The sequence below is a fragment of the Culex pipiens genome, chromosome 3, assembly GCF_016801865.2.
Source record: "Culex pipiens pallens isolate TS chromosome 3, TS_CPP_V2, whole genome shotgun sequence".
NCBI classification, from domain to species: Eukaryota; Metazoa; Arthropoda; class Insecta; order Diptera; family Culicidae; genus Culex; species Culex pipiens.
In genome coordinates, this window is record NC_068939.1 from 147,460,982 (window position 1) to 147,486,200 (window position 25,219).

At 35.1% G+C, this 25,219-nt stretch overlaps 3 protein-coding genes across 3 annotated transcripts in view; 1 reads left to right on the forward strand and 2 right to left on the reverse strand.

Annotated features, from left to right (window-relative positions):
* The window catches only part of LOC120432174 (connectin-like), a 360,132-nt gene that overhangs the window by 4,933 nt on the left and 329,980 nt on the right, over positions 1–25,219 (forward strand). The window lies entirely within an intron of this gene.
* Positions 1,359–2,681, reverse strand: LOC120432184 (uncharacterized). The gene has a single exon (XM_039597324.1). The coding sequence runs from the start codon at positions 2,679–2,681 to the stop codon at positions 1,359–1,361; it is 1,323 nt and encodes a 440-aa protein (XP_039453258.1).
* LOC120432175 (uncharacterized) lies at positions 8,489–12,044 on the reverse strand. The gene is made up of 4 exons (XM_039597313.2): positions 11,111–12,044; positions 10,885–11,049; positions 10,469–10,627; positions 8,489–10,407 (listed from the first exon to the last, which is right to left on the reverse strand). Exons 1-4 carry the CDS (start codon positions 11,252–11,254, stop codon positions 10,246–10,248), a joined length of 630 nt encoding a protein of 209 aa, XP_039453247.1. The 5' UTR covers positions 11,255–12,044; the 3' UTR covers positions 8,489–10,245.

Sequence of the window (25,219 nt, forward strand, 5' to 3'; positions counted from 1 at the left end):
ATATGAGTCCCTCGAAAATACAGAACCAAATGTGGCAAACCAGGACAGAGGTCCCCTTTCTCTGGCCTGCGACAGATTTTAGAAAAATGGCATTTTAGATATTAAAAAAAGTTTGTGGTTAAAATGAACAATAAGAATAAGAACATGTATTCATAAATTTATGAGATTTTTCAATATTTCAGCACCCGAGCAGACGGAAATAACATGGGAATAAATTTTTTTGATATTTGCAAATACTAGGCCAGTAACATTTTATGTTATTTATAACAGGATTTGTTATTCGTCGTTATGATTTTTTTGTTATTAGATTGTTATTGTAATAACAGACTAATAACAATTTTAGTTATTCTTCGAACAAATATTTGTTTTTATTTTTTGTTATTTTAACAACTAATCCGATCATCCTAACAACAATTGGAGTTATTCTTCCATAACAAAAATTGTTTTTCCGAAGTTGGTTTGGCTTTCAACCAATATCAGACTAATAACAAATTTTGTTATGATTACATTAACTGTTATTGAACCCTTATGCAAAAATTGATTTTTCAAGAATATTCCATAACACTTTCTGTTATTTTAACAGTATTTGTTATTGAAATGGCATGAATTTTGTTATTACCGTCTGCCCGGGATAACAAAATTCATGCCATTTCAATAACAAATACTGTTAAAATAACAAAAAGTGTTATGGAATATTCTTGCAAAATACATTTTTGGATAAGAATTTAAAAACAGTTTATGTTACCATAAAAAAAATGTTATTGTTCTGATATTGGTTGAAAGCCAAAACAACTTTGCAATAACATTTTTTTTTATGGAAGAATACCTCCAACTGTTATTGGGATGATCGGATTAGTTGATAAAATAACAAAAAATAATAACAAAGTGTTGCGGCTCCTGGCAACGGTTTGGACAAGGTGGACTGTCCTTCAACTTGAGCGGACTGTAAAAACTCAAGCTTCTTTTGGAAGTTCAATTCCGGGACGAAAACACAGTTTTTCACTAGCACTAAACTTGTATTTCCGATGATATTTACAGGATTACGATCTGTTCTCTACGCGATCCTTCGTGCGACTTGCTTTGGCGCGCACTTTCCGTTCGGTTTTCGTGTTCGTTGCGCGCGAACTCTCGTCGTCGCGCCGTTGTTGTTGTTCTGTCAAGTTGGCAGCGCCGTTCTGTCAGTGGCGCAGGGGTGGGGTTGCGCACACTGCTTCAAACTGCGAATTTCTTGGTGAAATCTTCGGCATCGGCCGAACATTCTCCCCCCGGGTTGAAGGCTCGGCTTCTAACATCAATCCCGCTAGAAGAGAATCGGCCGCTGGCCACGCTGGAATTCGTTGGTGGTTAAGGATCTCGGATCAGATGCGCATGCTTCGTCCCGAGCTTGCTGCCATCTGGTGGTGTTCTTCGGTTGGTCGAATGGTTGAGCGGGAGGCAGATCTCAGCTGCAATCCCGGGTCCCAAACCAAACGGGACTGCTTCTCGTTGTTGGTGAAGATCACGGACTGCAGCAGCTTCTCCGCAAACTTTCTGGCTGCACGGACACGATCAGTCGATCGTGCGACGTTGGCGTTGTATAGCTGGCAGCTGTACGTCTCACTCTTGTGGCTTGGCTTTGTGGCTGCGTCCTCTTGGACGGCTGGTGATGTGCAAACGGGCTGTGCATTGATCGAAAGCGAACGGTCCTCGTCGTTCACTTCGTCGGCTTCGGCTGGTTGCAGTGATCGAGCGTCCTCGTCCTTCACTGCCTGGTTCGTGGCGATATCGCGATCTTCGTCTACCAGTCCAGCTGTCCCCTGCCTTGGGTCATCGGACTTGGCGTCTTCTCGTTCTGCGTCGGCTGGTAGCAGTGAACCAAGTTCCACTGGCTGACACCAGCCAACGTCGAGGTCACCGCGTATCCGCTCTTCTGACCGCAGCGTAGGAGGTACGCCCGAATCGCCGGACATGTCGACGTCACCTCGAACTCTTGTCGAGGCTTCGTGTTGAACCACTTCAGGTTCGGCGGGACTGTCTGGCATGCTTTGGAAGGCTTTCAGGTTGGAGTTCGTCTCGTGACTCTGTCCGAGAGGTACTTCACTGGGTACAAAGCAGTCGGTACTCAAGTGGCAACCGTTGCACCGCGTGCACAACGGGTCGCCACGCTCTGTGGTTGCGTTGGATGGGCTCGAGAGGAGTTGAATTGGGGCACATACCTTAGCATCAGCTGCAGCTAGGTCGGTTCTCTCCGGAACATCGCAGTCACCGGTACACTCTCCTTCACCACGAGCGTCGTTCGTGAAAAGCGGAGTTGGGATGGCAACCTGCTGCGAGACTGCTAAAGGCTGGACTTGTTGCTGTTCAGTGGCTTGGACGGGCTTGGACAGCAGTGCGAGACTGAGGGCTACAATCTTGTTGTTGACTCCTTGGAGTAGCCCCTCAATCGCCGCACACTCCATGTCGTGGGCGTCTCGTTCATCGGCAAAACTGTCGCAATCCTCAATTTCTCGCAGCACTCGATCTAACTCACCGTAGAATCGCTCGATGTTCTTCGCGAACACCCGGAACTCCGGCATGGATGGCAATTGCTGGTCTTCTTCGAGGGTGGAAAGTCGTTCTTGGAGTAGCAGGATCTTCAACTTCAGCTGGCGTCGCTTGTTGGCCAACCTCTTCGAGGACCTCGGATGTCCAGCGGGATTCATCCTTTCTGGTGTTTAGTTTTGGGATCTCTAGATTTCAATGTTCCGCCGTGATCGCACTCGTGGCGACACAACAGCGGCAGCACATCAGCAAAACACTTTCTGCTCGGGTAGCGGCTTCCCAACCGGTATCCGAAACCTTCCTCGCTTGCTCTTGCAGCAGGCCAACTTTAGGACTTTTTATTCGGGGTGTCGCACTTGCTCTTAAGCGAAACACTTTTCTTCGGGATTCTTCGTCGCAGCCACCCTCCCGGAACTCTCCTGCTGACGCTTGCAGCAGGCCCTTTCCGTCGGTGCTGTGGCCTCGACGCGGCTGGATCTGGAATCGTCCCCGCTGACGCTTGCAGCCGGATACGTTCCACTGCTTCTTCTTCTACCGTGTGCAGCTGGAGCGACCGCCAAATTCGCAGCGGTACTGTGAACTGGAATGTTCCACGCTTGGGAACCAAACAAAATGGCGTCGCTACGCTCACCGCACACACTCACAGGTTTTTACGCGAACATCTTTTCGCTTTTTTGCGGGCTCTTGCCGCCACTGTTTCCGCCGTTCTTCAGGCCACGGAGTCGCCTTCTTAAACTATCACTTCCGGTCTCGGTTTAGCACTTTATCTGAGGCAAGATGGCAACGCTTGCTTGCTCCTTGCCGAGTGAACGCACTTTGATTCTTCTGCCGGTAACCAACTTCCGGCTCACTTCGCTTCGCTTGACGCGTTTCGCTGATCTTCCCTCAGCGTCTTCCGATCCGTCGTTCTGCAAGACACAGACACGCGACACGTTTTCACGCGGAGCACTCGAGACGATCGCGAGATGGAGGATAAACTTTTCCTCATCTGGAGGCACGCGAGGTGTTTGAATTGATCGCGACTTCAAACTTCTTCTTCTGCGGAATCGAGATTTTCAAGATGGCGACCATCCGGTTGGTCCGCCGCCACTCTTCACTTTCACTCGCGAACTTTCGGGTCCTCTGTCCGGTTCGAATGGACCAAATGTTGCGGCTCCTGGCAACGGTTTGGACAAGGTGGACTGTCCTTCAACTTGAGCGGACTGTAAAAACTCAAGCTTCTTTTGGAAGTTCAATTCCGGGACGAAAACACAGTTTTTCACTAGCACTAAACTTGTATTTCCGATGATATTTACAGGATTACGATCTGTTCTCTACGCGATCCTTCGTGCGACTTGCTTTGGCGCGCACTTTCCGTTCGGTTTTCGTGTTCGTTGCGCGCGAACTCTCGTCGTCGCGCCGTTGTTGTTGTTCTGTCAAGTTGGCAGCGCCGTTCTGTCAGTGGCGCAGGGGTGGGGTTGCGCACACTGCTTCAAACTGCGAATTTCTTGGTGAAATCTTCGGCATCGGCCGAACACAAAGATTTGTTCGAAGAATAAATAAAAATGTTATTAGTCTGTTATTACAATAACGATCCAATAACAAAAAAATCATAACGACGAATAACAAATCTTGTTATAAATAACATAAAATGTTGTTGGCCTAGTATTTTGAACTATCAAACAATGTTATTCTCTAGTTATTTCCATCTGCTCGGGGAGCATATAATTTTGGTTATCAAAACATTCGAGAAATGATTCAAACTGGAGTAAGTCATCTCCAACTAAACGAACCATGGATCAAACCTCCCTACCCGGGCAGACGGTAATAACAAAATTCATGCCATTTCAATAACAAATACTGTTAAAATAACAAAAAGTGTTATGGAATAGTCTTGCAAAATCCATTTTTGCATAAGGGTTTAATAACAGATTATGTTATCATAACAAAATTTGTTATTGGTCTGATATTGGCTGAAAGCTAAAACAACTTTGGAATAACATTTTTTGTTATGGAAAAATAACTCCAACTGTTATTGAGATGATCGGATTAGTTGTTAAAATAACAAAAAATAATAACAAAGATTTGTTCGAAGAATAACTCAAAATGTTATTAGTCTGTTATGACAATAACAATCCAATAACAAAAAAATCATAACGGCGAATAACAAATCTTGTTATAAATAACATAAAATGTTATTGGCCTAGTATTTTCAAATATCAAAAAATGTTATTCCCACGTTATTTCCGTCTGCTCGGGTATAGCTACTTTTTATTCAATTGATTGAATTAATAGTGGAAAGAGGAGAGAGTGAGAGTGTTGCGCGGCTCGGTCACGTTTGTTAATTGCTCGTTTTTTAATTCGATTTTACGCGAGAAAAACACAAAGTACCACCTCGGGTGCTCTGTTAAGTGCTGTGTGAATCATTGGTTCGTGCCGTCGTGAAGGAGTTTTCGCGAATTTTGTGAATATTATCCGATAATTCTGTGTTTTAATTTGTGGAAGAGGCAATTTTTGCTTGACGGCCATGTTTTTTCGGCCAAACCGCGAGTTCATTCAGTGAGAGGAGGGGAAGTGAGCCAAATAGTGTTGGTGCTGTTGGTTCTCAGTGGTATTCGTGTAATTTGAGGAAAAGAGAAGAAACCAATCGTGGTGGAGAGCTTTCTGGAGCAAAGGTGTGTTTTTGAAGAGGAGAGCAGAAGGAGCAAATATGCGTTTGTGTGCAGTGTCTGCCTGTCTAAAAGAGAGTGTGTGTGTAGTCGTGCTAAGAGACAAGCACAGACAGATTGTAAGTGTAATGGTTTTGGTCAGTCGATGACTCCAACCATCCGTGGGGTCGACGGGGGCTCTTTGTGCGGCGGTATGAGGAAGAGCGCCGAGCTTCGTGTTGCAGTTGCCGAGCATTAGGAAGCAGGTTTGGCAGCTGACTCCAGGTGTTTGTTTCGGGTGTCGCCGATCTTCGGAGATGAATCATCATGAAGTGTATAAATCCGGTGAGAAAATTCCAATAGGAATATTTTATGTGTGAGTGTGAGTGAGTGTCGAAAAGTTGAGCCGGATCAACTGATCAGTGATGCCAAACATTAAAATTTTTCAAATTTATCGATAATTCATAATTTATCAACAATTCTTGACGTAAAGTTTGATTTTTTGCCTAAAAACTATTTTTCTTTTTTTATTTTATTTTAATTAATTGTGAACAACAATTGCACATTCTCAACATTTTATTTCCATGAATGTTCTATGATAGGAATATATTTATTGATCCGGCTCATCAAATGACATGTGTGTGAGAAAAAAAAATGTTATTAAGGTATGAATATGATAAAACATTTTTTGCAGCATTTTTAAGGAATCGAACAAAAATCTGGGTACGGAATACCCCCACGAAAAGTCGCGTTTTATCGTATATTCGAATGATTTTCACCGCGAAGCGCGATATCTCTCGGGGACGTGAGACTTTTTGCATTACCGTCGGCTAATTTAGCTCTTTCTAACATATTAAATAGTTTTTCGGTTTGATGTTAATATTTTTCCTCTTTAAAACTTTTTGAGGAAATTTGCACATTTAACTTCTTAAGCGTGATCAAACTTGTCGTGTAAAATCGGATAATATCTTGAAATATTCGAATCGCTATACTGAAATCGATCTGATAGAATATAATTTTGTTCGATCTTTCCGCAGCCGGCTGTCTAAGAAAGAACACTTAAGTAAATAAAATATCCATCAGCTAAACTTTAAATTTTCTCAACAGCAGCATCCGATTGCTTGCCTTGAGAGTAAATTTTCAATCTTATAAAAGACTTAATTTATCAAATGTAAACGGGAACAGTCTCAACAGCAGCTTCCGATAGTCTGCCTTGAGAATAATAACTTACCCTTTAACCTCACTTATGCCAATGGTCGTATCGCTTGCTTAGGGCGAATCCCAGACCCTTACCTTTCCCAACTACCAACTCCACGCGATGCTTACGCAGCTCTGTTGTTTAAATTCAATCAAATTTGATCAAACGGTCAGTTTGATCGAGTTCCACAATAGGGCTGGGAAAAAGAGCCTGCGGTTTCGCTACCTTTTTCTAAGTAAGTTCAGCATCAACACTTCCCGTGCTCCTAATCCTTATTCCTGCCCCGGTGAATGGTGGAGATGGGAGCGGCCGGCAATGGATGGCTTTCATGGTGCTGGCTGTCCTGTCCTGGTAGAATTGGTTTTAATTCCTTTTAATCAATTTCTAAGCAACCTGGGCTGGATAATCATCACACAAACATGACGAAATCCAGTCTGCAACCCGCTAAGATCACCATCTCCATGCGAATGCGAAATGCGAATGCGAATGCGAATTGATTGAATTAATAGTGGAAAGTTTAATTAAACATAAACTGCGTAAGAGTTTTGAAGATGATAAAATTACCAAACCATTCATGACAAACAATAGCGTAATGAAAATAAGAAGATTGTTTTTACACAAAAAAATGCATAAAAAAATAAAGATCTTTTGGAGGTTTATGGAATGCACTCTCAATAAAAATTTAAGTAATTCAATATTAATATTTTTTTATTATTAGTTAATTTTGTTTTCTACAGTGTTTGAGTAAATTCCACACAACTTTCTAAAACATGGCAAATTTTTTTAACCCACACGCTGAATGCTAAACGGATTCAACCCAAGTAACAATTTTAGTTTTACTGTAGTTTTGGAGAAGTTATGTAGAATTCCTGAGAAAATGTATGCGAGATGCCTTTTAGTCTTACATGCTGTGTTAAATAAGTGTTAAATCAGCAATAAAGCTAAAATGGACTACTTTAGGAGGTTAGCCAGAGTAAAAATTAAGAGTATCATAAGACATTATAGTTTTATTGTGTACCTAATAAATACTTTATAAAGCTCTTCAATGCTCGAATAAAACTTTAAAGATTTTTGTGGCAACCTGTAGGAACTCCTAAAGGTTATAACAAACCCGGGCAGACGGTAATAACAAAATTCATGCCATTTCAATAACAAATACTGTTAAAATAACCAAAATTGTTATGGAATTTTCCTGCAAAATCTATTTTTGAATAAGAGTTTAATAACAGTTTATGTTATCATATCAAAATTTGTTATTGGTCTGATGTTGGTCGAGAGCCAAAACAACTTTGGAATAACATTTTTTGTTATAGAAGAATACCTCCAACTGTTATTGGGATGATCGGATTAGTTGTTAAAATAACAAAAAATAATAACAGAGATTTGTTCGAAAAATAACTAAAAATGTTATTTGTCTGTTATTACAATAACGATCCAATAACAAAAAAATCATAACGACGAATAACAAATCTTGTTATAAATAACATAAAATGTTATTGGCCTAGTATTTTAAAACATCAAAAAATGTTATTCCCAAGTTATTTCCGTCTGCTCGGGAAGCACGAAGCATTTATGAATGTTCTCTCAAAGAGAACCAGAAGCCTGTACAAAAAGGGAACAGCATGCTGATTTACTTGATTAAAGACAAATATTCTTATGCGAAATGGAATTCTAAAAGGCTTATGGTAGTTGATTATTCATTTGATAATAATTGTTTAAATATATTTAAGCACTTGCATTTCTCCAATGAAATGTACCATTACAGTAGTGCCAAAAAAAATTACCGAACATTTTTACAAGATAGCTCGAAAAAATGGAACGCGCCTTTAAAATTATCACAAAAAAAAAACTAAACTATTATCGAAAAAAAATCTTTTTCGCCGGTTGTTGCTCCAAAATTCAATATGGCTACGATTTCCAGCACCTCTATTTGTTTGGCAATATGGCGAAAATTTATAAATATTAAAATTCTTTTTTAAGTCTATTTCAAATTCAATGCTTCTTCAAAGACTCTTTCCCAAAACTCGCTAGGAATAACTTGATTTAAAAAGGATTTATTAGGGTTTAAAACAGGTTCACATACTTTATCGTGGTCTTAACCAAGATTAAATTGCACACGGCTGGGAACGTAGCGCATGCGGGCTTCATCAACTGTAAATAGATCGACTTGGACAACGGATTTGAATTTGGCAATAATTCAATAAAAAAAACACATTTTTGTTAGTTTGCATGTGGTTTATTTATTATATAACAACTAAAAAAGCACAAACTCGGTCACTCAACACAGTTCAATGACCAAACTTTAAACAGCGAAGGTGGGTTGGACACTGCCTTAAAAAGCAGCTACTTTCACTATTTTTACCTTCTGTTGCTATTACAATCTTTAACTCCCTCACAATATAGAATGCGCACCACAAACAATGATATTTTAAAACGATTATCACTCTCTTTTCAAATTAAACATATTAGTGAACAAAAAACCGCTGCAATCAGCACAAGCAAAACTGTAAATGACAGCGCGTAGCAATACAGATAATAAAATCTTGATAGTTTTGAACAAGGTAACTCTAAGGATGAAAAGTTTTATCAACTACTTTTCGAAAACCATATGTATTTAAAGAAGTTCTAATCAAGACTGAAAGGCTTTGATAAAAGGGGCAGGACGAAAAACACTAAAACGAAAACAATTTGATAAAATGCCTCGTTTAGTAACGCTAAATTGCAACATAACATGATGTACATCCACTTTGACACAATAATGATAATGCACAGCACCAGTACATGCAACTATTGCAAAGCAAAAGAATTTCAGGTTCAGTGAAATGTTCCGATTTCTCACAATTCTATCACAATTCAAACACGATAAAAAACCACCAATTAAAAAATATTTTATTATTATCAACACATAGTTATTAAGTCATATGTAATTTTAAACTTTAACCGAAAACTCACTAGTAATTATGCCCAGAAGCGTTTTTCAAAAAATCAGCTCGCCTCTCAATGTATTTCACTGCGCTGTTCACGTACAACTGAATATGTCAAAGTGAAAGTACAAATCTAACAAGATTGATAAAATGCTTACGAAAGACTTAACAGATTTAAAGCAGCATTTGTTAAGTTAATCAAGCTATATCAAGAATTCTTCAGGCGTACTTAAAGTGTAAAGTTGAAAGCTTATTTAAAACTTCTAAACAAAATTCTTCATGATATCTTGAAGAATTCTTTAAAATATGTTTAAGTTTGTGGAATGGTAAAACCTGTTGGATTTGGTGAAAGATGTAACAAATCTTTATTGCATTTGATAAAACTATTATAAAAATGCTTTAGAATCAAAGGCATTTGTCTTGCTACTTGGGAAATCACCCCACTCCACTCTATGCATGACGGTGGTTCTAGGAGGTGATATTAAAAAGTACATTTATCGAGTGTTATAATGCTCAAAACTCACAGTTTTTATATCATTCAATATTGTGCGAAAAATCACTGGCATCGACTCAAAAAAGTGCACCCTAACTCATCAATGACAGCTTAAATAGCTTAAAACAATTCCATCTATTCCTTTTAATACTAACCTCTTTCTACGCGGTGGCGTTTCGCTTTTTATTTCGTCGATCTCTCTTCAACCATACAATAATTTTGCAAGCTTCAAAAGGTGTTTTGTAGATCTGAACAAAACCTACAAATTGCTTTTAAAAGATTGCAAAAAAATAGAAAAACGTAACGCATCGCGTCAAAAGAGGTTGCTCTGTAACATAAGAACCATATTGACATTAAGTGTATCCTGCCTTCTCCCAAAACATTAAGTACAAATATAGTGTAAGCAAGGTAGGTTATTTGGTTCTTTGATCATTTAGAAAAAAAAAACGTCCGTAAATTGTAAACCGTCGCTCTGGTCCGTCCTTACACCTCCTTTATGTCAAATGCGATCCTCATACATTCGGTAACGGTTTGGCCCCCTCTCGGCGTGCTGATCTCGAGGTACATTCTCCACTCGCCGGCAAACGTTGACGGGAAGCTAATCGGAATATCACCAAGAGCCACATTTTCCAGATACTCCTCGTGCTGTTGGAACAAATAGCAAATTATTATACACATGACTAAATGCCATTTTTTGTCAACTTACCCCTTTTTCAAAGGGACAGCCCTGATTTTTCATCGCATTGAAGAACGGATACCATGGCTCGAACGGGACGGTCAACACGGCGCACAAGTTCGTGACGTCACGGGAAATTTCCCCATCCTCCCAGGAGCCATGCAGGAAACGCTTCGTGTAGGCATGAATCTGAAATGGTAGTGTTGATTTGGCAAAAAAAAAAGAAAAGATTCAGGTGGTTATGTCACAGACATGACCTGTATGACGAAGAACATTGTTGAATATTAAAATTACAAAAAGTACGTTTTGCCCAAACTTGTCCATTCCAGAATGTGAACAATATGCCCTAATTCGTCTGGCTAAAAAAAAACCAATGTGAAAAAAGTTGCCAGCAGCCGATTGCAACCGATTGAAAAAAATCACACGTAATTTGGTTAAACACTTACCGAGATCGGATCGTTGTACTCCTCCGTGATAACAATCTTCCCCGTAGCGGAAGGATTGCCCTCCTCGTCCAGGTTGGTGTCGAGGTCGGACATATCCATGCCGAACTTGGGCATACCGTTCTCGCAATCCTGTTGGTAGTCGACAATGTCGAGCACGTACTCTGCCTGTGAAAATGAAGAAAACATATTGATTTAACTATTCTAAATTGATTACTGAATTTCCAACTAATACTACTGCCGACAGCACGGTGACGACCAAAGTTAGAAAATTTGCGAACTTCATGTCCGGAGGTTTGTCAACTTGAAATTGAAGCTGGTGGCTGGAATTTATAGCTGATTTATAGTGGTTTTGGCCAAAGATTGCAATCATGGCGAGGTGTGGGAATAGTTGTATTAATTATAGGTGATACACAGGGAGGATGTTGCTGGTACCGGAATCGAATAATGAAAGGTGCGAAAGTAATTAGCAATCATCATGGTGTTCTTATACCGGACAAGTAATAATAATAATTGGATCAGCAGAAAATCATTGAAACATGCTTTTAGGAATGTTTTCGCTTAATTTGATTTAAATTGCTGTCATTCCCGTGACAAGCTTTTATAATCATTTTCTTCTTATCATGGTTGCTTTAGTTACTAAAACTTAAAATTCAAGATATGATTGTGAATCAAGTCATGCGCTAAAGCAACATTTCAATCCCATCAACTGAAAAAAAGAAAACTGGCCAAGAAAACTGCGTCAATTATGGACAAAGCTTGGAAAAGATTTCATCCGGCTAACCACTCAGATCGAATCAAACATGCTTATTAAATTTTCAAACGACTTACGGAACACGAAAGATCAATCAATTTTCCCCCGGAACCCGAATGGAAATCTTCCCACTCTGGCTTGAAACCAAAATCTTTGTCTTTTCTACCCTTTTCACAAATTTAACAATGTTATGCCATCGATTTTAAGCCCATCCTCGGTTGGCTTAATGCCATCAAAAAGGTTAGCCCACTTTGCCGGACCACTCCACTTGCCTCCAGCACCCATCAGAAAGTACCCGTCACACGGCAGGTTTTCGGGGATAACACCATCTTTTAAACCCGAATCCGAAAGCTTTTGGAGGGATTCGTGTTTTGATATCGTGTACGTACTTTGCCTATCGTAATTGTTAGAGGAGGTTGGGTAAAATGATAACTGCTATACTTTCCAATAACAAGAACAAAAAACAAAAAACAAAAAACAAAAAACAAAAAACAAAAAACAAAAAACAAAAAACAAAAAACAAAAAACAAAAAACAAAAAACAAAAAACAAAAAACAAAAAACAAAAAACAAAAAACAAAAAACAAAAAACAAAAAACGAAAAACAAAAAACAAAAAACAAAAAACAAAAAACAAAAAACAAAAAAAAAAAAAAAAAACAAAAAACAAAAAACAAAAAACAAAAAACAAAAAAAAAAACAAAAAACAAAAAACAAAAAACAAAAAACAAAAAACAAAAAACAAAAAACAAAAAACAAAAAACAAAAAACAAAAAACAAAAAACAAAAAACAAAAAACAAAAAACAAAAAACAAAAAACAAAAAACAAAAAACAAAAAACAAAAAACAAAAAACATTAAACATTAAACATTAAACATTAAACATTAAACATTAAACATTAAACATTAAACATTAAACATTAAACATTAAACATTAAACATTAAACATTAAACATTAAACATTAAACATTAAACATTAAACATTAAACATTAAACATTAAACATTAAACATTAAACATTAAACATTAAACATTAAACATTAAACATTAAACATTAAACATTAAACATTAAACATTAAACATTAAACATTAAACATTAAACATTAAACATTAAACATTAAACATTAAACATTAAACATTAAACATTAAACATTAAACATTAAACATTAAACATTAAACATTAAACATTAAACATTAAACATTAAACATTAAACATTAAACATTAAACATTAAACATTAAACATTAAACATTAAACATTAAACATTAAACATTAAACATTAAACATTAAACATTAAACATTAAACATTAAACATTAAACATTAAACATTAAACATTAAACATTAAACATTAAACATTAAACATTAAACATTAAACATTAAACATTAAACATTAAACATTAAACATTAAACATTAAACATTAAACATTAAACATTAAACATTAAACATTAAACATTAAACATTAAACATTAAACATTAAACATTAAACATTAAACATTAAACATTAAACATTAAACATTAAACATTAAACATTAAACATTAAACATTAAACATTAAACATTAAACATTAAACATTAAACATTAAACATTAAACATTAAACATTAAACATTAAACATTAAACATTAAACATTAAACATTAAACATTAAACATTAAACATTAAACATTAAACATTAAACATTAAACATTAAACATTAAACATTTAACATTAAACATTAAACATTAAACATTAAACATTAAACATTAAACATTAAACATTAAACATTAAACATTAAACATTAAACATTAAACATTAAACATTAAACATTAAACATTAAACATTAAACATTAAACATTAAACATTAAACATTAAACATTAAACATTAAACATTAAACATTAAACATTAAACATTAAACATTAAACATTAAACATTAAACATTAAACATTAAACATTAAACATTAAACATTAAACATTAAACATTAAACATTAAACATTAAACATTAAACATTAAACATTAAACATTAAACATTAAACATTTAACATTAAACATGAAAAAATCTAGTTTTTTACTGCCTTTTTTTTGCATGAAAACCCTAGTAACATTTTAGGTTTAAAGTAGGCCATGAAAGCCTATTCAGGTTGTATGCGGGTTTTCAGAATCACGATAAAACCTGTAAGTTTAAAGATATTACTAGGGAATATAGGAGAGAATTGTTTTTAATTTAATTTTAAGCAGGGATGGAATAATCGCGAAAAAAACAATTTCGCTTGCGAACTTTCTTCACCTGCAAAAGAGAGAGGAGGCAATTCACGCAAAAGAAAATCGCTCCCAAAATTCTTCAAGAAAATCAATCTGCTGATAATTTTTTTGTGAATTTCCGTGTCAACACCACTTAAAAACAATTATTTCACTTTGTTTACACATATTGCCCATCTACAAAAAGTGCCTGGCCATTTAACGACGAGGTACGTTACACTTGCAAGTGTAGTAGTGAAAAAGAAGTTCCGCCGAATAATCAAGATGATGATTTTTTAGATTCTTTTTACCGATCTTTCGTGCGCGAGAGAGGAGAGCTATTTTTTCTCTTGATGAACATCCAAAGATTTATTTTTTTTGATGATGATTATTCCATCGCTGATTTTAAGGATTACTTCTAACAATTTCCAGTTAAAAGAAAAACAACTTTTCTGTTAAATACTTTTTCAACTATCATTATGTGATAACGTGGCAAAGTTAAAAAAGATTTTTTTTTTAGCATATTCAACAGTTCCACGATGCCACCTTCCCCTACCCCTCTTAACCCATCGCTGCCTCGAAAGCTTTTATCATCTCGCTTCATTCATCTTTGCTGGCGGGTAAAGCCAACACGGCCGTAATCATCACCTTTTCCTCGGTTCGTCGACACCAACCAACCAACCACCCCTGTGAGATTCTTGGAGTTAAGCCATCGCCAACCCGCCATCGTGTACGTACGTCGACCAGAATAATTAATGAGCGATCTAATGTATCGAAGCCCAGAAGCGATAATAAATTGAACATCATAAATCTCTCGTCAAGGTACACCTGACCTGGATTGTTTTTTTTCCCTGTTTCTTCTTGGAGGGAAAACGGTGAAAATGGTTCAACCTTTGGCTGGAAGCTGGTGAAAATGAGACAAACCTTTTGACTCGGGCCTTTGACCCGGAGGGGTTGGCGAGATTGAGCGTATCCTTTTCGTAGAGTTTGGGCGGGAAAATTGTCCTGAGAGCACTGGAAAGTCGTTGAACAGATATAAAAATAAAAATTTCAATTGAAACAACATCAATCAACATAACATCAAATTTACATTTTTTTTTCGAAAAAAGATATGACAATGATTTATTTATTTAAAAAAAAATATTTTTTCAGTACAAATTGATTGTTTTCAAACTTTCCGTGCCACCAGTTTTCCCCGTCATCGATTCCCGCCCAAGCCGGCGTGTTGTTGACTTATGACCTGCTGAAGAGCGGAAACCTGTTGTTATTGTTGATGTTATTCTGTTTATTTCCTACCCTTTTTTTTGTTCCCGCACCCCACATTTTGTAGACCTTGACTGCAGACTTTGTTGTGCAGCTTTTGAACCTTCATGTAAGCTTTTATTTTCTCCTTTTTTCCTCAAATCCATTTTTGCTCCATCGACACCTGGCTGGACCATCTTCTTCAAACTCCTCGTTGTTCTGATCCTCCTCCTCACCACCGGTCACCCGGTCCATGGATTATCCCCGGGTCTCATCTCCGGGGTCGGGGTTTCTCTCGATCCCGCAGGCTATTTTTCCATAATCAGCTTTCGTGTAGCGAGTTGGGGCAGCAGCGGAAGTGTCGGTTGCGGGGATCACCGTCCATCGGATGGCATCCATTAGGAGAGGATTCCGGGCCCGTTTTGTAGCAGTGGGGGTTTCATCCTTTTGTGCTGGAGCTTTTATCGAAAGATAAAGAAGTCTGCTCTCCTCAAGCAGGCAACAACACCCAGAAAAGAGCGCATGATAGCAACACGATTCTTAGGAAAAGTATATCAAAAACATGTTTAAATCATGTTTAATTTTTCAAACTTTCGGAAATTATATTTTTTTAAACTCACGATTGAATTAATAATACTTAAAATTTAACTTGGTACGTCTTTTAATTTTTGAATTTTTTAATGATTAGAAGGACAAACAAATGCATCTTTAGCAACAGTGCATGATGTGCAACAATTTTTGTTTCAAATTATTAAGTTTAATTTGAAAATTGAGCAGCTTTGATAAAATTTACATAATCGAAAAGAGCCCTGTTATTTTTGAAACCGGGCATTTTTTCCAGTAAGGCTTCCTCTAAGCGTTTTTTTCCAAAAACCGTTTGATTTTTCTAAAATAAATGCTGTGAAAAGTTATATTTTTTTTAATTTTGCAGTTTTTAAAATTTTGTTAAAACCTTCTTGCAGCGTCACCTAATTAATTATATATTTTTTCAGCTAACGATATCTTCAATACAATTGATTCAGAATGACGAACAAAACTTTGTGATGCTTCTCAATTTTTAAACTAACTCTAAACATTAGAAAAAAAAGTTCAAAGATATGTGTGTGTGTGTGTGTGTGTGTGTGTGTGTGTGTGTGTGTGTGTGTGTGTGTGTGTGTGGTCCAATCCAATACCCGCTGGCCGGCAGCGAAATTATGGGAAAGTATAATTTGTATCAGACTTGGGTTATGCTGATACAGCTTATCTCAGTCCCGGGTATTAGGTGGTGACAGCCCTCGCGCTGCTTCCAATGACCCATTTCAGAATGGCAGAGATCCTAGCGGCCCAATTCCGAGGTCATTGGGCATTGTCTGGCCCCGCCTAAACATAGAGCAAAAACCAGACGGGTCCTCGAACTATCTTTAAACTTCCAATCCCATCAGGCAAAACAGGGATCAGCGCGTATATAATGATAAATAAATGGCATTTATGTAGAATATTTCATGGTTTTGTGTCACCCTTCTGTCCTGTCCTTCTATTCGCTTGCGCGAAACGACGACTCATGCGAAACACGATCCAAGCAGGCCTTGCCTCGCAGTGAGCAACGACGAGACTGGCCAACTTCTTGCAAATTCACTTTTTTCTTCTTTTCTTCTCCCGCGCGAAACGAAAACTCAGGCCAGACACGATCGAAGCAGGCCTTGCCTCGCAGAGAGCAACGACGGACTCATTAGAAAAAAGTTCAAAGATAGTATTGAAAATATAATTTTGAAATTTATGGTTCTCTTAAAATGTGAGCGTTTCAAAATTTCAAGGAATCAGCAATTTTCACAAATGTCTGAACTAATCGATATTTTTCAGCGATGGACTTTAATGGACACCATTTTTATAAATTATAAAAAAACATATTTGTTTTAGTTAAAATCAAACTGTTTGTGGATATATCTAAAAAACGGCGCACTTTATCAAAGTTACTGTAAAGTTTTTTTCAATTGCAAAAAAAGATTTTTAAGTGCAAACTGATGTCAAACCAAAATTTAATCATTTAAAAAAATATAACTAATTTGCAATTCTTTTGTCCGGCATTTTCAATGGCTCAAAAGGTGCGGGTTTTTGTCCTTCAATAAATGTACAAAAATTTAAATTTAAATTTACTGATTTTGTGAAAAAAAATTTTTATGCATTTAAGACCGTTGCAAATGTTTTTAATAAAAAAAATAATTTACGAGCCATGTTTTCAACATTTGAATGAAAAAAGTGTTTAAAAATGCATTCTACACCTGTCCAGTTGTTTTGCAATCATTTGTTTCCGAAATACCTAAGTATAGACGATTTCTTTTTTGCAATTTTTTTTGCAGTGCTGTTCATTGGATTTTTTTTAATCCAGCCCAAGCTTGCGAAATATGTTTATCAATGCAGAAAAAAATTTTTTAGATTGTTTTCATTTAATTTGACTTCTATTTTCATAAAAAATGAAGTTTTTTGAAAAAAATAATATTTTTTCCCCCGATTTTTTCCGTGCTCTTGTTTTTTCCTGAAAATTTGAAAACGGAGAAAATTCCTCCTTTTTCAAAAATAGCAATTTTGCATCTGTAGTTTTTTCATACAAGTCTCCATACAATTATGCGGGCTAATCATACAAAATAGACAAAAGAATATTCAATAATCTGATCGAAGAAGTGGACTTTTCGGAACAAAAATAGCTAAACGGAAAAATTTAAATTCAAATTTCATTTAAAAAAAAATAAGAGGAATCTTTTGCGTTCTAATTAAGGATGGTGCAAAATCTGGTGCTCCAGAGATATGAATTTTTGACAAAAATGTGAGATTTGGAAAATGACAAAATATTTTCAAGTGAAATTCAAATTAACATTTCAAGATGCAAAATGAAATTTCCATTAATTTTTTTATGAGGTGTATTTTCAAGTGCATGAAAAGCTTTTTTTTCGGAAATGTTAAAAATTTCACAAAAGCTTCGTATTTTAACATAATCAAACCATTACATTCAGTGCTATCGCAAGATGTCACATAAATGAGGGCAAATTAGGTGACACTGAGAAAAGCTCATTTTTCACACAATTTAAACCAAAAATACGGCCCAGTGGTCCGATCAACAATGAAAGAAAAGATTGAAAAAAAAATGGTCAGCTTTATGAAAATATTAGAAAGCAGGGGTGTTTCCCTCCATAAAGTATTTTTAAATTATGAAAAACTGATCTTTTTGCAATTTGTTCAACAAAAAATGTCTTTAACTTGAAATTGGTGCTAGTTATTAAACAATGTGTTGTTATGAAAGCCAGCTTATTTTCAAAAATTTAAACATCTGGTACTAGATTTTGCACCATCCTAAACTCTATTACAAAAGATGCATTTTTTAGTTCTCTTGATCATTAAAAAAATCAATAGTTCACAAATACGTTTTTTGAATTAAACTGAAATTTAATAAATAAAAAAACAGGAAACGAAACGCGTACCTATTGTTTCTAAAAAGTCCTAATTATAACTTACATCTTTGTCAAATACCTGAAATCGCTCACAAAATCCCTTCTCCTGATGCAGATTTTCAAACATTCACATGAACATTTTACGAAACCTCTTAATTGTTTGGAGAATCGCTTGGAAAAAATAATAATGCAAAATGGGTTCCTTTGACAGTGGCAGTGCGTGGCCGAATGGTTACGCTGTCCGCTTTGTAAGCGGATGATTCTGGGTTCGATTCCCATCGGATGAGCAAGTAAAATGTCGGTCCCGGCCTTGGTTGTTAGGCCGTCAAGTCATTCCAGGTGTAGGAGTCGTCTCCATGCCATAAGTACAAACAACACACCAAACCAAGCCTACTCCGGTGGAATCGCTGGCGGCGGTTGGACTCGCAATCCAAAGGTCGTCAGTTCAAACACTGGGGTGGAAGGTTCCTTGGAGTAGAAAGAGGTTTGGGTGCTCTCCCCATTCAAGCCCCCCTAGAAAGTTTGAGCTTCAAAAGAAAGAAAAAAACTAGAATTAAATTATGAAATCGGCAGATTTTGAGGAGAACTACTCACCTGCTATTTTAAGGTGCTGAAAAAATCTTTGATTTCGTTTTAAAAGTTTTGGCTTCTTTGTTTATTGCTTAAGAAAAAGTCTTTCTTCTATTTCAATTAACAAAGCAATTTATTCACTTGGCTGCGTCAAATCATCTCACAAGCAGTACTCTCCTTTGGCCAAAGGCTTCACCTGATTTTCCACATTATGACAGGCCACTTTTGCACCCTTTCACTCTCTCAGGCCTTGGTAAAGCTTTCGCTATAAAGCAGAGAGCAAGCTCATCACCAGCCAGCATCAGGCAGAGACCAAAGTCTGCCCGGGAGGTTTAATTTATTTTCATTAACTTGCAGGGAAATCTTGGAAAATTGAATAAAACTGCCGCTTCTGGTTAGGTTCGGTGGGGTGGATCCGGGCCGGGTGAAGGTGGTTCTCATAGTAGAACAGTAGTAGTACCCCCCCTTCCTCTTCTTCGTCCAACTTCTCCCCTCCCCCCTTCGGAAGACCGGTACCGGATGCTTGTTATCGATTTTGTTAATGGATTTTAAATGTTCTTGGCGAGGCTTTTATGTTCACTCGGGCTCACCGAGCAGCAGCAACAGCAGGATGCCTTCCGGCAGTCCACACCGGCATTTGCTTTAATTCGTTTTCCATACAACGGCCCCCCTTCCCTTTAACTCCAACTCCTCACTCGATGGGGTGGAACGAGCTTTTCCTGGAAGGAGGGCTTCTCTCTCTCTAAGAGGAAAGACCATTCTTTGCTCAAATAAGATGTTGTTGGCTGGTTTCTTTTCTCGCTTATTGATGCGTTTCCTTGATCTAGGCGATCCTTTTTTGATGTCGGAGTCGATTGTTTTTGGATTTATTTGCTCCTTTAAGGATTTTTGAGAAAATGTTGATGCCAATTTTAATAAATATTTAACGTAGAAATAATGAAGCATTGAATTCAAATTTTCTCTTAAATAAAATAAAAATGTTTCAAATTATTTATCAAAAATCATCTTTATCTTTGAACTTTCACAAAATGTTCCTTTCCCAAACGTTGAATATTTAATCAACAAGCCTGCCAATGTTTTCGCGCCAATATTGATTCCAGCTCGATCAACACTCCCCTCCAATGCACACCTCCAAGAAGGGTTCGGAAACCGCCTTCGAAAGAGGATATCACAGGAAAACCCGGAACCTATTTTCGGTTGTAAACCAAGGGAGAGAGCCCGGCATCAACGCCTCCAACGGCTTCAAAAATCCTCCATCAAAGTGAATACCAACTGTAATCCATCATGGCAGTCATCTACGGCGGGCAGCAGAGCTGTAGTACCTTTGAAGTGGGTTCAGTTCCCGAATTTCGACGAAATCTTCACCATTTCTTGTTCACTTTTTTTTCGTTCTCTCTACCTTCCAACAACAACAAGATTCAATTTCTCAACTCGATACCGCAAGTCGACCGAGGATTGGTGAAAAGCCGAGCTAAAACTGGAAGTTTTGTGAAGGGACGTGACACCTGCCGGTGGAAATTTGAGACTTTTTACTTTGGGTGTTCATGTAATGTTGGAGATTGGGTTTATGGTGATTTTTGTTCATTTTTCTTTACATTTTTACATTTTACTCTTTACATTTTACATTTTTACATTTTTACATTTTTTCATTTTTTCATTTTTACATTTTTAAATTTTTACATTTTTACATTTTTACATTTTTACATTTTTACATTTTTACATTTTTACATTTTTACATTTTTACATTTTTACATTTTTACATTTTTACATTTTTACATTTTACATTTTTACATTTTTACATTTTTACATTTTTACATTTTTACATTTTTACATTTTTACATTTTTACATTTTTACATTTTTACATTTTTACATTTTTACATTTTTACATTTTTACATTTTTACATTTTTACATTTTTACATTTTTACATTTTTACATTTTTACATTTTTACATTTTTACATTTTTACATTTTTACATTTTTACATTTTTACATTTTTACATTTTTACATTTTTACATTTTTACATTTTTACATTTTTACATTTTTACATTTTTACATTTTTACATTTTTACATTTTTACATTTTTACATTTTTACATTTTACATTTTTACATTTTTACATTTTTACATTTTTACATTTTTACATTTTACATTTTTACATTTTTACATTTTTACATTTTTACATTTTTACATTTTTACATTTTTACATTTTTACATTTTTACATTTTTACATTTTTACATTTTTACATTTTTACATTTTTACATTTTTACATTTTTACATTTTTACATTTTTACATTTTTACATTTTTACATTTTTACATTTTTACATTTTTACATTTTTACATTTTTACATTTTTACATTTTTACATTTTTACATTTTTACATTTTTACATTTTTACATTTTTACATTTTTACATTTTTACATTTTTACATTTTTACATTTTTATATTTTTACATTTTTACATTTTTACATTTTTACATTTATTCATTTTTAAATTTTTACATTTTTACATTTTTACATTTTTAAATTTTTACATTTTTACATTTTTACATTTTTACATTTTTACATTTTTACATTTTTACATTTTTAACATTTTTACATTTTTACATTTTTACATTTTTACATTTTTACATTTTTACATTTTTACATTTTTACATTTTTACATTTTTACATTTTTACATTTTTACATTTTTACATTTTTACATTTTTACATTTTTACATTTTTACATTTTTACATTTTTACATTTTTACATTTTTACATTTTTACATTTTTACATTTTTACATTTTTACATTTTTACATTTTTACATTTTTACATTTTTACATTTTTACATTTTTACATTTTTACATTTTTACATTTTTACATTTTACATTTTTACATTTTTACATTTTTACATTTTTACATTTTTACATTTTTACATTTTTACATTTTTACATTTTTACATTTTTACATTTTTACATTTTTACATTTTTACATTTTTACATTTTTACATTTTTACATTTTTACATTTTTACATTTTTACATTTTTACATTTTTACATTTTTACATTTTTACATTTTTACATTTTTACATTTTTACATTTTTACATTTTTTACATTTTTACATTTTTACATTTTTACATTTTTACATTTTTACATTTTTACATTTTTACATTTTTACATTTTTACATTTTTACATTTTTACATTTTTACATTTTTACATTTTTACATTTTTACATTTTTACATTTTTACATTTTTACATTTTTACATTTTTACATTTTTACATTTTTACATTTTTACATTTTTACATTTTTACATTTTTACATTTTTACATTTTTACATTTTTACATTTTTACATTTTTACATTTTTACATTTTTACATTTTTACATTTTTACATTTTTACATTTTTTACATTTTTACATTTTTACATTTTTACATTTTTACATTTTTACATTTTTACATTTTTACATTTTTACATTTTTACATTTTTACATTTTTACATTTTTACATTTTTACATTTTTACATTTTTACATTTTTACATTTTTACATTTTTACATTTTTACATTTTTACATTTTTACATTTTTACATTTTTACATTTTTACATTTTTACATTTTCACTTTTTTAAGTTTGTTTGTTGATTTGTTTGGTTTTGTTTTCTATGAACCATTGAATAAAATTTTAGATTTAAACGACAGTCACTCTACGTCACCCCCAACATCGCAGGAAGGCGTTTCCGGAAAATGTTCACTGGCTTTTCCAGCGGATAAGGCTTACATTTCCCATCGCCTAGCTGTCCAATTTTCTCGACTCGACGAGCTTTAGGTGTTTCCACGAAACCCTTCCGAAACTGAACATCCTGGTACTCCTCACACACACACACCCTGCTGCCTGCGCAAATCTCGTGGAATGTACTGTAAAAACACTTTTCCTCCGCACGGAATGAGATTTTTCACGCAAAATGTTTTCGCTTCTCTTCAAAACACACCGAACGTTGACTGACATTTGCTCATTGCCACGTGCGGAATCCTTTTTTAGCACCGCCACATCTGCCACGTGTGATTGCTCCTTCGTAGAGGTATAGGCAGGTTCAGGTGCTCTTCGTCTTATTCTTGTTTTTGTTGACGTTGACGTCTTGCGGGCGTTACTCCGAATTAGTATTTTGGCAGGCTTCAGGTTCATTTTATTGTCTGTTTCGCTGGAAATTTGTGCGGAAAAGTCGCAAATCAGCTTGAAATCGTCACGCGGTGGCGTCGTTAAAGCGGAAAAGAGGTTTTGAGCGGTGGTTGAATTGCTTAAGTTTTGCTCGTTTTTGGAATGGGAAGCCTCTGGTTGAAGTTTTTCATTTGTCTTATTTTTTCTCTAAGATATTTTGCTTCATATGTAATTGATCCGCTCTTTGCGTAATGGCAAGTTTGGTTCAAAAAGTATATTTTGTGAATTTTGATTTGAATGAAACTTCGTTCATGCGTTCCCAATGTCAAAAGAAGCAATTTGGCATCATTCGTTTTTTTTTTCATGCAATTCCCCATAAAATGTAAAAAAAACATGTCGGCTAAGAAAAGTCTTCTAAGACACTAGGCACCTATCCACCTATCAGTTTCATTTCTTCCTTCTCATTTGAGAGTTTAATTTCACCGAAAACTACCGATAAGAGTCCGTAATTCCAACAATCTAAGGTGATTAAAACAATTTGGGTAAATAAACATTCAGTCCCAATACTGAGCAATAGAAGTTTATAGAACAAGTTGCAAAAAGAAGGTTTTTCCAGCACGAGTCGTACATTTATCCACAAGGTTTACCGAGTTAGATAAACACGAGGAGTGCTGAAAAAATCAAGTTTTTTAATGAGTTGCTTACAGCATTTTTTTCAATTCCGATAAACGCTTTTTGATAGATTTTTTGTTCAAATATCCATGTGTTAAGTAAGTTCACCGTTCAAAACAAAACCGTTTGTTTTCGATACAAGATTTGAAAACCCATTGTAGTGCTACTGAAAGGTATTAATTTTCCATTCTGTTATTTTTGAAAGGAAAAAGCAGTCCGTTTCGTTCCTCCAGAATGACAGGAGGAGTTGACAGTTTCATAGCGGAATTGCAAAAACCCATTTCTTGAAACCTTTGTTAATTTTTAACCATGGACATCATAGAATTAGTTGATTACCATTATCTGGTGATAATATTGACTGCAATTTGAACAGGGACCGTAGTTTTTAGATAATTCAAAAGCATTTAAAATTATAAATTCTTAAGAATTGTGTTTTGCTTTGTGTTTTCAATCAACCACGGTTTTTTATCTAATGAGATTCAAAATAAATAAGTTTCCTATAAATTTATATCTTTAGTTTTATTATTTTATAAGAAAAGATATAAAATATTTTTTCAGGTCTTCAAGTATTCTTGCGTTTTGCGGATCTGTATACTAAAATTTCAACAATTTTCCTTAAGGGGGTACATACATTTATATCGGCAAAAAAGTCAGAGGTTAGTATGAGCACACACTTTAACTTTTTTAAATCTTTTTTCAGGGCATTAAAATATACATTTTCACCTACTAACAAAACAAATAACAAGATATTTAGTTGCATCATTGCCGAGATATAGCAATTTCAAGTTAGCAGTTACAAAAAACGGGTGCAACGATATCTCAACATTGTCTCGACCAAATCGGCTCAAAATTTTGGTGAAGACTCGTTAAACCGATTCCGTGTGCATGACGAAGCCCGATCTTCAAAAAATTATTTAAAAAAAAGATAAAAATATGTTTGTGTTTTTCATATAAATATCCATTAATTTTAAATTTCAGTATTTTTAAAAAAGCCAAATTTTAATAATATGGGTAATTCTCCGCCAACTCACACAGCAGTTGCCCCGACCCCTCTTCTATTTGCGTGAAACTTTGTCCTAAGGGGTAACTTTTGTCCCTGATCACGAATCCGAGGTCCGTTTTTTGATATCTCGTGACGGAGTGGCGGTACGACCCCTTCCATTTTTGAACATGCGAAAAAAGAGGTGTTTTTCAATAATTTGCAGCCTGAAACGGTGATGAGATAGAAATTTGGTGTCAAAGGGACTTTTGTGTAAAATTAGACGCCCGATTTGATGGCGTACTCAAAATTCCGGAAAAACCTATTTTTCATCGAAAAAAACACTAAAAAAGTT